The 14,779-nt window shown below is 38.6% G+C and overlaps 2 protein-coding genes across 2 annotated transcripts in view; one reads left to right on the top strand and one right to left on the bottom strand.

Moving 5' to 3' along the window:
* The window catches only part of LOC113061707 (ventricular zone-expressed PH domain-containing protein-like), a 105,400-nt gene that overhangs the window by 23,522 nt on the left and 67,099 nt on the right, over positions 1-14,779 (top strand). The window contains exons 3-4 of the mRNA XM_026231065.1: positions 1,288-1,503; positions 2,861-3,035. Of these exons, the coding sequence (XP_026086850.1) occupies positions 1,288-1,503; positions 2,861-3,035 (391 nt within the window). The remainder of the gene's footprint in view (positions 1-1,287; positions 1,504-2,860; positions 3,036-14,779) is intronic.
* LOC113061708 (pentraxin-related protein PTX3-like) lies at positions 7,890-13,055 on the bottom strand. The gene is made up of 3 exons (XM_026231067.1): positions 12,753-13,055; positions 11,638-12,198; positions 7,890-9,241 (listed from the first exon to the last, which is right to left on the bottom strand). Exons 1-3 carry the CDS (start codon positions 12,901-12,903, stop codon positions 8,610-8,612), a joined length of 1,344 nt encoding a protein of 447 aa, XP_026086852.1. The 5' UTR covers positions 12,904-13,055; the 3' UTR covers positions 7,890-8,609.

The following is a 14,779-nucleotide window of genomic DNA, read 5'->3' as shown; positions in this document are numbered from 1 at the left end:
GATTGTGTTTGTGTCATAGACAAAACCCCACCACTCATTCACACAGAGTCATGCAGACTTCCCTTACCAAAAAGTAGTACACTTCAAGTTTATTTGAGTAAGTATACTTAAGTAAAGTTCAAGTATAGTATACTTTATGTAGCAAGTATACAAATATCAGTGTTCTAATAGTATACTTGTAAGTGTACTGCAGCAGGTGATCCATATTCAGTAATTAACCACAGAGAGGAATGCATAGCAACTCTCTGAAGGAAAAACACTACTGGCCAAAAAGTCCAAATCCCTAACAAAAATAGTCATATTCAGTGATGGGGGAAGTAACAAGCTTTCCTTCCTGTTTGTCCTTTGCTGATCACATGCCTTGTTGATGTTATGCTGTTAAAGTGAAGTTAGAGAGCATATGGCATGTTCTGGCTGATCACTGACTCTTCAGCACTGCAAATCTGAATCATTTGAATAAGGTGACCCCTCATTTCCACACTTAATGTATTTTCCAATGAAATGAGAGAGCTTCAGAAGGAATGTTGGTGTCACCGAGCGTGATAAAGCCAGTTCCTCTTGCCTCATTGGGCTTCTTTGTTCTGGCTGGCTTTTGTAAACAGATTTGGGCTCATCCAACGTCTCAGGGGTAGCCTTCTCTCATTCTCTCTTCTCTTGTATTTCTCTCTCCAGGGCCTACAGTGTCCTCCTTTCCACAGTCACTGGCATAACATTATTATTCCAAACATGCCACACCACAAAGATGAAAATATTTGCTTCATAACTTTCTAGTTTAAAGATACCGTGTGCTTTCAGAACTCTGAATAAAGCTGCTTGCATGTAAATACTCTGTAGCTTAACAGTCAGTGGATGGATGGCAGTCCATTAATGTTTTATATATTACATAACCATGTAAGAAGACCTTTTCACTGGATTTTGAAATACAGAAGGAAATTTGATCTTATTGGATTTTTTTTAAAACATTATGGATGCAAACCAAAACATAATATTTATAGTAAATGAATGATAAATCTTGCATCAGAGAAAAATAACTTCATGTTGTATAATAAAGAGGTAAAAACAGTAATACATTATAAATCTGTTTGAATGAGCCATATTCAATCAAAGCAGTTTGCAGACTATATTTTTTCTTTTAGGTGTCAGATCAAGACATGCATATATACCTTCAGTATAAATAGCATTATAGACTTTCTACCGTTTGATTTCTGCTGTCACACAATGTATATGGCACAGCTTACATGCACATTTCTTTCATTCATTTGAGATGTGATTTGTGATTGGTTGCAGGACTATTTGACCAGTGACAATGACCAAGCGGTGGTGGAGATCTGCATCACGCGCATCACTACAGCCATTAGGGAAACAGGTTCGATTGAGAGGCACGGAGCAGCTCTTGTGTCCCTGTGGGAGTCTTGTCTCGAGCATAACCTCCAGCCGCAGGGCAAAGATGAAGACACACCCCATGCCAAGATCGCCTCCGACATCACCAGCTGCATCTTGCAGGTAGGAGTAACACAAACGACCCTGAATGATTTCCCTACATTTACTGTTTGTCAGAATGTGACGAGCACGTTTCCTGGACATTCTGTAAAAATCAACCCATCAGACGATGACTTCAAAACTCCCAGAGTCATTTTGTGTGCCTTATGCATCGCTCATTCAGACTTCTGAGGCTGGGTCTACGATTATGATGACCTCTGCTTCTGAGAACCCCAGAATTGTGAAAGGGTCCATATCTGTCAATTCTGAAGTAACAGTAATGCACAGTCTCAGGGAGACGAGCCATAATCTCTTTACAATTATTACTGTTTCAGAAAGATTTTTCATAGGCATGACAGTTTCTACTCCTTCTTTGGATATTTGCTTCACTCTCCTTCCAGTGCATTTATCACATCATTCCATTTAATGACTCCTCTCTCTCTCTCTCTCACACACACACACACACACTTATATAATAAGCTGCACATGAATCTTAGAGCAGGGCTTTAGAGAGGGGCTGTGCTAGAGTGAAGCATTCTGGGTAGTGGTGAAGATCAGTATTCATTAGAGAACTGCAGCTTGAACGTCTTATGCCTGAGTTCTTCAGAACTATTTGTGGAAGGGCTCTTTGATCTGAGCAGCAGCAGTCACATATTCAAGTGGGTGTTATATAATTAGCTTGGGTTCTTGGAAGTTGTTTGCCTTTTTTAAGTTTTCGTTCTGATATTCAAGGACCTTTTCCCTTTAGGCAAGAATGTAAATGACTGTGCTTTTTACAGTAAAGTAAGATCTTAACATTCCCTGAAGAAGAATTGTAAATCATGCTCAATTTGTGTACATTTTTTTTTTTTTTTTTTTTTAAGAATTCCTTAATTATGGCACTAAACATAAACTGAATTATTTTATTTCGGGCACATGTATCAAATTTTATAATTGCTATGTAGTAGTGTAAAACTTATTTCTTCATGATAAAACATTTCTTTTGATATCCGTCCATGTTTCAACCTGACATGTTCACATCTTCTACTCTAGGGGGCAGCAGAACATTTCACTTTACCTGCTTTCTGTGTTCAGTCTTTTGAAATGTTAACTGCTGCCTTTCATGCCTTATATAGTATCTCTTATTGTTTTTATTAAATTAACTAAGCAGCCAGCTAGCCCGTATGTGATCACTCTCTGAATCTATTAAGATCGTTATTGTCTGATCTTGGCGTACACTGGTCAGAATTAGCACGCGCTGGTAACTTCTCAATTCAGGCTTCAGAGATTGTATTGGTCGTAACTAGTAAACAGTTTACAGTTAATCGAAAGAATCTGTGATCTGAGATGCAGGTCCAAAGTTGGTTTGGTTTGATTTTATTGTATTTTTTTTTTTTTTCAGAATTACAACAGGCCTCCAGTGATGGCGTTAGCGGTTCCTGTGGCAGTGCGGTTCTTGCAGCAGGGGAACCAAGAGCTGAGCAGAAACATGTCCAGCTACTTGTCACTGGCTGCCATTGCTAAAGCGGAACTCCTGGCCCAACACACAGAGGCCATCACCCGCAGCGTGCTGGGAGGTAGGGGCAACATGGGGTCCAGGGGGGATATTACGATATCACGCATTACGATAGATCACAACATGCCATAGACCAGGGCTATGTAACTTCAGTGCTAGAGGGCCACTGTCCTGCAGAGTTGAACAGGATGCTCCGTTGCTTTCATTGAGAAACCTTTAGGCATTTTAATATGACCATGATGAAATTGCATATTGATGTACTAAAGAATACTTGTAAATAAATATGTATACAATACACATTTTGCCTGTTAAATGTTTATGTTGTTAAGAAGTGGATATGTTTAGGGTAGGAGGGGGGTTAGATGCTCCAATATCTATAAAAATATGAGTATTTATACACTTTAAATTTACATTTTTACACATGCAATAATTACATGCTTCACTGAAGGGGTAGCCTGAGGGTTAAAAAGTGATGCCGAGGGATCCTGACCAAGCGCAAATATGTGACAAGTTAGAAGGGAGCGAGAAGGCATGAAATATTTTCTGATGGGTTGTGTGTCATGGCACACTCGTTTCACATTTATTCCAGACAGATGAACTTGTTGCATTGATCCTATTTAGAAAGCATTGTTAGGTAAAGAATTGGGTTATTAGGCTGGGGTAGTTCATTGTTAGGCTTAATTATGGCTGATTGTTTGACAAGAATATTGTTCCAGGACCTTTAACAGATGTTGATCCAGGAACACATTCTACTTGGCAAAGTCACCATCACTTTGTGCTGTATTCGATTACGCAATAGAAAAGTATGGTGAGTCATGAAAGGTATAAAACCATCATATTCTCATGATTCAGTGCTTTCCAGACTGTGCACCTCATTGCCTTCGTGGTAATTGGAGAAGCAGTCCCTTTGTGTCTTTACAAGAATATCCACACACAGAGACCAGTGACTGTTTAGTTTCCACAGCGCGTTGTGTAGATGACGTGTGGTTTTCTCGACCCGCAGTGTGTGGTTCTGGTTTCTGGTCCTAAAACCACACAGTTAAATGGGTCACTTGAGATATCCACAATGAAGCAAACTTTATTAAATCCATTGTTCTTCTAAATTGATTGAAGTACATGTTATTGAGTGTTTTTGAATGAAAGATTTGCATTTTTTAAGAGTTGGTCTGTCATACGAGGAATGGATGGTATATTTAACATGGTGTATTAGCCAAAATACACTCAGCTGTTCAAACACTCCACTCACACAAATCGTTGCCCATAGAAGATAAAGATCTCATTGGTGTGGTTCTACTTATTGTGTTAAAGTTCTGTCATTAAGGAAGGGTCAGCCTGGGAGTCATCAGAGGCAAAGAACACATATGGCTTCATTAGGGAATAGTGTGGTCAAGTTTACATTGACCTCAGCTCATTGTTATACAGTTTGGGTCCACCAGAGGACAACGATATTGCAGATGCCTTCTAAACGACCCACAGAATAAATACTGGAACACTGAAATGTTATGTATTGTTGGTGTAACTTGATCATGTTAGAGATAAGGATATAAATTGGATATATTCTGCAACAATTTCAAAATGGGCTAGTTGCATATCTCCGCCATCTCTACTTCTGGTTGTGTTATACGCTAGTGCAGAGATCCAGAGAAATCCATATATTACCTTCTACACATGTTTACAGGATTTATAATATCACTTCAAATGCAAAAAAGATCTACACTGCTATAACTATACTATAAATGTTAACTGAGCCAGAGCATAGTTACACAATGTCTTTTTTCCCATTACCAATTATGTGTGTAAATTATATATTTATCAAATGTTTATATATATATATATATATATATATATATACATATATATATATATATATATATTTTTTTTTTTTTTTTTTTTTTTTTTGTGAAGTATTGTGAGACATGGGCTGCAACTGATCTTCATAAATATCAATTTCTCAATTGTGCACATCCATCAGTTTGTTCCATCATCATTTTTCACAACATATTTAAGTTAACTTTGCATCAAGCATATTTTTTAAATGAAAAAAAAAAAAACAGGCTGTAAAAAGATACAACTAATGCATTACTTTAAATATATGTTTTATCTCATAATGCAAAATAAATCGTAAAAATATTGCGCTGCTTATAGACAGATAATTAGTTATGCAACAGCTCTTTCAATTAATGCCAATAACCTACCATAATTAATAACATTGTTAAAATTGTAGTTAGTTATCAAATAATATAACATACTGTAGGCCACAAGCCGAAATCTCTGAGCGTCTCTTTTGACAGTCGCAAACCTTATGATCCTATAAATAGCAGTCAGAACAAAATCAGCTCTCTGAAAATGTACAGTATTGCAGATATTGAGTGGTTTGTGTTTGAATGAAGAGATCCCTGAGGACTGACTAACCACTGACGCTGAACCACATAATCCACAGAAGAAAGAATGAAGCAATCTCCGCATTTTGTCTTCATTCATTTCCACACAGAGGTATGCAATAATGAAGGGAGGATGTTTTCTCCCATCTTTGATATACCACTAACTGCTTTTTAATCTGACAAACATGAATTATCTCTATCTAGCCATGTTTCATATGAAGTTTCCCCTGATACTAAATAAGAACGTCACAAGACCGGGAGTAGGTATGCACACACTCGCGTCGCTGAAGCTCTCTGGCGCTGAAGGACCCTTTAAGGCTTTCATTTGTATTAGCCAACTGTTGATGGTGATTCAAGATCTAAATGAAGTCGATTGTCTTTAAACTGGGCTTGCTGCTTGACCATCATGTTTATCCAAGAACTGGTTACGTAACTCTCAGTTCTGAAACTGTTATGACAACTCAACTTCCTCTCAACAGTTGCCCAGGTTTTTGGAGTCAACAATTGGCTGACCTCTACAGTGAAGCAGTTTGTATTGTTATGTTTGGGTTTCCGTGTGCCCTATGCATATACTCTCAGGCCTCCTTTGATTACATCTTGTACCATCACACCACTCTAGAGGGCTGTGCGGGAGGAGAAAGGCGATACGCGAGTTAGCAGAACCTCTGGAATGAATCCAGCGCGCACTAGAGATAGAAAACAGAGCACTTTCCCAATTCACCATTTCTCAGAAGCTACATAACACAACACAGGACAATAAGACAACATCAGGATATTCAGCACTCAAGGAATTTAGTGGCCTACATTTGCTTGCCGAAATTCAGCATGACTCAGTGAAATAAAAAACCGTTGTTTAACTTACAGTAATAGTCAGTTCCAGTCTTTATTTCCAGTATAAGCATATTAGGTTTTGTGGTTTCTGCATATTTCATGCATTACAGCAGAGCAACTACAGAGGACCAGCTAACTGGATTAATAGAATTGAATCGATCAGACATGTCCATCCTCAAGCTTCCCATTGGGGTCTGTCCTCCTAATCAGTCTCCTTTCCCCTTCTCTCATTAATACCACCCTGGTCCTACTTCCCATGGGTTCTCAGAAAACCAATCACATGTGACCCCTTCACAGTCCTTGAAGCAGGAAGCAGGAAGTGGGGTGAGGTAATGGGGTTCAGGTTAGGTTTTGTGGGGTACCATCGGGTGCAGAAGGAAGAGTAGAGCCAACAACTACTTCATTGGTGAAACAATTAGATTACAATTTTCATGGTTTATTGAATGCTCAGGCATGACAAATGTTTTTTTGAAAATCAAACATTTACAATGTTAAGTAAAGAAAAAGAAGACCATGACCATTTGCTTATTGGCTATTGGTGGTGAGTAACCCTACTCAAAATACCATTTTGACTTGATTAGTGTAGAAGCTAGTTGGGACACCACCACCATAACAAATCATGCTGTATGCTGCTCTTTTCAGCAGGACAGGCAACAACTTTTACAATCATTTTGTCTCTTTAAAATGCTTTGCTGAGCTATGTAGGTGTTTTACCATGAGCTCTCATGTTTCTTTAGTATGTAGACCCAGGGGTCTCATGTTGAAGTCATGTCGGAGGTACGATGAGTGTTTGTAGTGGTCTGGAGTGTGTTAGAGACACCTCTCCCCTGGTGTGCACACTCACTTCAGGAGCAGGAAAAGTAGAGGTGGAAAAGAGCATCTTTGAAACATTAAAGCTTTTGAATGGCTCCCAGACTCCCTCCAGCAATGCTCATTATTAGAAATATCCCTTCAAGAATGCATTCTCTTAAACCACCATCTGGATCCACTAATCGGTCTGTGGCCTGAGTGCTTTTGCTAAGCTAATGATTTGTTTCTCTTCCACACTGACCCGTGACCAGTGTCATCCAGATCCTTGGTTATGTTGCATGTTGTACGTGTAAAATACCAGACACTCAATGTGGCCCGTACTGTTTTGTCTCGTCTTCAATTAACCGATTTACTCGATTTTTTAAAATATACAATCTTATTGTAAGTCTCATCATTATCATTATGCAAATTATTTCAAATAAAAGAATGATTTACCTTTTGTTAATGTGTATTTTTCTTCTTTTAATTTAGTGTTCCTGTAGCGCAGTTGGTAGGGCACTGCCTTATCAAGCGCAAGTTTGGGGGTTCGAATCCTCTGGAACACATGATAGGTAAAAATTGATAGTGTGAATGCACTGTAAATCACTTTGGATAAAAGCGTCTGCTAAATGCATTAATTTAATTTAGAATTTCATTTGAATAAAGTGGGTTTTGAATGTTGTTTAGTGTTGAGAAAAAAAAAACTATATACCAGATTCACTAACACTGTTTCAAATGATATGGTGCAGTCACGTTGCACCTTTCTGTAACTTAAAATGATTAATGAAGCAACCTACAGTCACGCTGACTTTACGGTTGTGGAACAGTCATCGCAAGTAAACTTTATTTGTCATTTGGGACAAGGCCACAATCTCTTACTGACATTCAGCAGATCCTGGATGACAATGTTTTTGTCATTTTAGTTTTACATTTTTATTATGGTTTGTTTTTTTTGCAACCCTTGGAAAAATATCTATGTACATTATACATTCATCTTAGCCTAACGAAAAAAAAGTAAAATAAAAAACAACAACATTATAATACATTTTATCACATCAGCGGAAACATAAAAATAAAGTCACAATTTGTAAACATTTTCCACACTTCCATTATCAAAACATAGCAAGCATCCTTTGGTAAAACAGCAAACCAAAGACATAGAAGTTATTCATTCGCAGAACTCATATAACAACATATTTTAAAATGTCCATCACAAGAAATGTAACAGAGCTTTATAGTTTGAAAAATCCATAAGAAAAAAAAAACAATGGACTAAATAGATTAAACATTAAATCTGAATGTAAACATTAACAATCAAGATAAATAGTTTGACAATACATAATATATATTTAAAAAAAATGACTTCCACTTAGTTTTAATTGAAAACATTATTGTAAAACAGAACAGTTTGTAATAAAAATGATATATGATATGATGTCCCTCCAATGGCAGCAGTGTAACTATTTTAACTTGTTTGACTAAAGCCAGTTGGCCCTAAATACATTTTTTTGCACATCTAAGAGAAGAAAAATTATTGTTGTGTGCAGGTGTAGCAAAGCAGGTTCTTAATATGTGCTCGTAGGAGCTCAGCTGATTGGTCTACAGGGCTCAGGTGCTTAAGACAGTATAGAAATTTAATATATTAACTTGACACCCCCTTTTGGCTCAATGTCAGAGACGCCCCATGCCACCACATTACCACGGATTCCACAACCACTCCCATCTATCCGTGCTTGCTGAGATATCTCCTTTGAATTCAAAACACGGTCCCACATGTTCACTCCAGTCATCTTCCCAGTAAAGGCCAGGTCCGCATCAAAAGTGTCTGGGATACTGAGATGCCTGAAGGAACGTCCATACTCTTGACCCAGTAGTATGCTTCCTTTGCTGCGTAGCTCATGACCTTCAGCCACTCCAGGAGAGCTTGCAGCCTGTTGACCATTGACCCACAGTGAAGCCAAGCCCTGTTGTGAGCTCCAGACTGCACAGATGTGCACCCACTGACCCTCTTGAGCTGCCCCTGAAGCTTCCACCAAATGGGTCTCACCGTCAACTGTAAAGAACACACTCTGTCCATTCAACACCAGCTGGAGTTCGTAGGCATTGCCAGTCGTACTGTAAGAGAAGAGGATGGTCTTGTTGAGCACCTGAGTTGGTTTCGCCCACAGGCAAATGGTGGCCGCATTGTTCTGGAAGGGTGTCTTGGGTGAGACTTCAACATGAGCTGTAGATGAACGTGTGGGGAAGAGCAGCCCAGTGTCACAGCCTGGAAAGGCAGAAGAATTGAGAGAGGGAAAGGGAACGTGTTAACAAACTTCATCCATTTTTAGAAGGAACAGAATTAATCTGTCATGATGTCTGTTACCCTCAGAGGGAGAACCACTAGACCCCTCCACCCATCACTAAGATGCATAAGAATGAATCACTGAAGGCTTATGATTTTAGTTGAATAACCTTCACACAAATCTTTCTAGGAGGGTTCATCACAAAGTGTAAAAAATATATATAAATGATTTAAAGGTCAGTGTTTTGTGATGTCATTTTTCAACGCATACTTTATATTTTAATGGGGGCTCTCAAAGTAATGAGTTACAATGTAAATATTTAGTTATTTTGAATCCTGTCCAGGGTTTGCTTCTGCGGAGCCTTCCAAAAGAGTGACAAAATCAAGAGACTCATTTTCCTTGTGCTTTTTTAAATTATTATTTATTCACTGTTAAATATGAGGAGAATTTGGTCAGGTAGAACCCAACTATGCTGATCCCTGTGCAGAAGTCTTTTGTAAGTTCATGCTTGCATGAACATGTTTTATACGGATGGTCAGTTTTGTGCACGATTTATATTGAGAGGACCTTCGACCAGAAGAAACTGAATTTCAGTGGAAGGCTTGTAAACAAATCGATTGAAGGGGGCTTGGTAATTGGGATTGGTACATTCTCTCTTCAATGGGTGATTGCTTTGCAATGACAGGCCATGGCTCTCCTTTCCTACTGTAGCTTACAGTATTTTCATTACATTTGTCTTGGGTTTCCTGCTTTGGGTGGATGGAAGGGGTGTAAGTCATTTTCTAAACAGTCTCATCTGGTTCTATTTCCCCCCTGGAGCCTTTGGTGTGGTCGCCTGTTACTAATTATGCAGTACTTCCCTCTGTCTTTCATTTACTCTACTTCTACAAAGTTATTTAATGCAGGAGTTATGGGCATTCACAGATTAAATCATTTTTAGCTTAAGCTGACTAGAAACTGTATCCGGCTTACTGACAAGGTGAAAGCTCTCTTGATGCAAACAAAGTTTGTTTCCCAACTCAGTAGGAGGTTGGGGAATGACTGGGGGGGGTTAAACATTTATCAGATTTTGGGGGTATCAACCTCCTACCTTGGGGTGATGGTGGTCTGCTCAGAGGTTGTGTGAGTTGACATGCTTTGTGTTTGTGTCAGCTAAGTTGGCTAATGGTTTGATCGTAAAATGTGTTTTGCATAAAACGCAGATTTACAGCTCAAAATTTACAGCACCAAACCAGAATCGTCACCTTGGCGGTCTGTTTTAATCGTATCTAGACTGAGCTCAGATGATTAACTCATATAAAACTACATACTTGCAAGGGGTGTTGGAGTTGGTGCATGATGTTCTGTTGTTTAGAAGCTACGACATAAATCTACATATAGGACTGGGCGATATGGCCAAAAATCCTAAGTGCTTTACAATTCTTTCCAGTCATTTTCCTTAACAAAATCAATAATCGAAAAATGAATTTCTTAGTTTTTGCATTTTGTAATGAGTGGAATTGCTTCAAATCATGAATCAGATTTTTGTTTCTTGACTTTGATAATGCACATCTTCAGCACAGTTTGCAGTATTAATGACAGTTGTATCTCTTGGAAATGCACATTTTACAGTCGCTTGAGTTAGGATGCAGATGAAAAAGTATGTTCATAGTCACAAACAGTAACATCTGTAAAAACTGAAACAACCTCATTTTTATATGGTGAAATGTAATTATTCTGACTGTTTGAGTTTGATTAAAATTAACCATTGGTCTTCCCGAGTAGCATACATTTAGTTCATGAGAACCATGGTTAAAATACGATGGTAAAAATGTTCGAGGTATTTGTATGAAAAACAGTAGTCTAGATAAATTTAGTATAAATGCACAAATGCTTTAGCTTAATCACAAAACATACTGTAGTATTCCGTTACTCCTTTTTAACATTTAATACATATCTACATTAATTATATAATAAAATTTGTTATGAATGTCCCACATTTCTTCCACAAAACCATGGTGCAGTTAGTGTTACTACAGTAAATCCATGGTAAATTTGTCAATTGAAAAGCCTTCTGACTGTATCGTTGTGCACAGTGTTTTTCTGTTTGTTTCATCTGGCTTTAAACTAGTTTAACTCACAATCATTTATGTTCTTTGCTGGATTCAACCGCTTCACACTGGATCTCACAGCACTGTTTATTTCTTGTGTATCAAACTCTTATCAAAGTTTATCGAGGAAATTTATATTGCTATAATTATCGTTATTGTTTTATCGCCCAGCCCTATCTAAATGTGTGTTTCACCCTTCCCAGTTAGAATTCTAGTAAAATAATTTTACTCTTAATAATGTGACAAAATATTGACAACTTTTGCTTTTTATAACTTGAATGTCTCACCTGATGGCAGGCTATTGGCAAAGACTGATCTGGTGTAAAGAATGAGCTGTTCCCGGATGATTTGCAGATCGCTGGAGATGGTTGATAGAGTCTTCTGCAGTCTTCCTCCGTTCTCTGCCTCAGTCACTTCTTGCATGAGATGTCGGGCCTGGAAGCTCTTGGCTGCCCCCAGTTTCAAGCAGCTGCTCTCCAGTTGCTCCATTCGTGTAGCCTGGTTAACGCTGGCAGCAAGTAGCTGCTGCAGGGCTGCATCATGCTGCACGTACTGATCAGCTGAGACCTCTCGCACACGGTCCATCGCGTTCTGCAGACGCGTCTCTGTTTGAATCCCAACCCGTCGAACCAAACCCTCAACCGCAGATGCGCAAGAGCCGCCGTACTGAGCCACAAACTGCAACAGCTCTCCTCTCAGACTCTGCAGCTCAACCTTGATGATATCATCGGCATACTGCAGGAGCATGTTCTCTTTCATTTGGGAATTTTCCAGCATTGTGAAGAGCTTATCCCACTTAGTGAAGACTGGACTTCTGCAGGGTTCAGGGGAAGGTGTTGGGGTCGCCTCTGAGAGAGAAATCAAGGGAAAGAAGAGGAACGCAGGATGATTTGCAGGATGATGAAGAAGAATTCACATGATTAAAATATATATATATATATATATATATATATATATATATATATATATATATATATATATATTGAACGCTCTGACACATATCTTCAAAACATGACATTTATTTATAACCTTGGGTCGTTCATGAGAAAATGTTCACTCCTAATGTAGAAGACTCAATTTAAAAATAATGATCAGCTCTCATTTAGTTTGAACCTTAAAATCTTTAAAGCCATGAAGTTTATAACCATTAAAAACTTTGTATGTCACGCCACAACATTCTGTTACACTGCAACAAATATTCCTGAATTCACAAGATCCCAGTGAGTCACATTATTTGTTTACTTAGTTTTTTTCCTTGCTAATATAACTCCTGTCTGAAAGGCATGTCCCCACACACACTCTTAATGTATTAGTCATGACAGCACTTGCATGTCTCTGTAACTCACAGCTAATAGTAATGATCAGAATCATTAATTTTTTTTATTTATTGTCGGTTACTCACCTTCTAGCTGGTCCTCGTCAGTTATCTCGTTGAAATAATCTTCTCCAAAGCTTACCTTGATATCATCCCCATAATTCGCAGGTACTGCTGTGGACAGTAAAACCACCAGACACATGGCCTGGAGGAATGTCCGCATGCACGTGCTGGCCATGTGGGAATATGAACAAGGCTCAGTGTTTGTGTGTAATTGTCTCTTTTCTCTCTGGTGGCCCTCCTTGTTAGATGCTGAGCAATCGGTTGGCTGGACTCCTGCTTGTTTGGTGAACTGCAGCTGAAAGGGAACTGAGCCTGATAGAGGAGCTCTGAGGTCTATATAAACATTGTGCTCAGAAAGAGAGAGAGAAAGAGGTGGGGGAGAGAGAGTTAGCTCCAGTGAGAAATTCTTCATTGGAGGTATGGGTAGGCAAATTTTTGTTCTGCTCCTGCAAAGAGAGTGAGAGAGAGAGCGAGATAGGGGGAGGATGTTGGGAAAGAGGGGAAGTACCAGTAAATATTTAAGTAATGTCCTGGAATTTCTGTAATACCCAATTCTTTACTATAACTTATCACTAAAATCAGAGGGGAAATTTTATTATTCAAGAGTTTAACACTAATCAAACCCTTAGTCTCTATCCCAAATCCTAAATCCTACCCTTAGTTTTTACCTTGACACTTAATGTCTGTTATAAATATTAAGAGATGGCAAAAGTACACATATCCTTCACTCAAGTAGAAAGTTCAGATACTCATGTTTTAAAAATTGATGTACTGATTACACTTTTTTTACTCAAGTTAAAGTATAGAAGAGTGGGCTCTGACATGTACTAAAAAGTAGCCAATACTTCCTGTTTAGTGTCACATGAGTAACAGGACCTAACATCATATTAATACATTAATACCAAAGAACTTACATTTCAAATTTTGTTAGCTAATGAATGTACCCAGGCTGAACCAGCAGTCATATCGCCCCGCAGCCCACTGAAGCTAAGCAGGGTTGAGTCTGGTCAGTACCTGGATGGGAGACCTCCTGGGAAAACTATAGGTTGCTGTTGGAAGAGGTGTTATTGAGGCCAGCAGGGGGTGCTCAACCTGTGGTCTGTGTGGGTCCTAACACCCCAGTAAAAGTGATGAGGACACTAAAGCACCATCCTTCGGATGAGACGTTAAACCGAGGTCCTGACTCTCTGTGGTCATTAAAAATCTCAGGATGTCTTTCGAAAAGCATAAAGGTGTGACCTCGACATCCTGGCCAAATTCGCCCATTGGCCTCTGACCATCATGGCCTCCTAACAATTCCCATATCTGCTGATTGGCTTCATCACTCTGGCTCCTCTCCACCAATAAGCTGGTGTGTGGTGGGCTTTCTGGCGCACTATGGCTGCCGTCGCATCATCCAGAAAAAAGCAGAAAAGCGCTATATAACTGTAATGAGTTATTATTATTAGTATTATAGAATGGGAGGAAATTTCAGGCCGTGAAAAATCTCATCCCATACACCCACAACAAATTCTGAAACCATGGACAACATAATTGTTTGTATGGCCATCACATCAAAAAGTTTAAAATCCTTAAATCCGTGCTAAAGAACTAAATTTTCTAAATTGCCTAAATGTCAAAATTAGTACAACAATAACTACACCATGACAATAGAAAAATCCTAATATTGATCCTTATTATGTGTAGAATTATGCGCAATACGCATAATTGGATTACGCAATACGCATAATCCAGTGCCAAAATTTGTACTCAGGAGCTAAACACAGACAAAACTACAGTAGCCTATTTACAGATGAAGAAAGGCCTGAACAGATCAGAAGTTTTGCTTTTCGGCTCTTCCATTCTCAATTCTCACACTGATTACTGATCAATCACACTGATCAACTGATCATACTAGCGTGCAAGCCAAATCGGAGCATTGCCAATTAAGACTAACCGATTCATGATTTATTAGATATCGAATGGCGATAATACGGATTAAAACTTAAGTAGCAAGCCTGTTTTGAAAATGTAAGAATTGGAAAGTACAGATATCTGTGCAATAATTTAAA

The sequence above is a fragment of the Carassius auratus genome, chromosome 43 (genome assembly GCF_003368295.1).
Source record: "Carassius auratus strain Wakin chromosome 43, ASM336829v1, whole genome shotgun sequence".
NCBI lineage: Eukaryota > Metazoa > Chordata > Actinopteri > Cypriniformes > Cyprinidae > Carassius > Carassius auratus.
The sequence above is the reverse complement of the archived record's forward strand: the minus strand, read 5'-3'. Positions and strand labels throughout refer to the sequence as shown.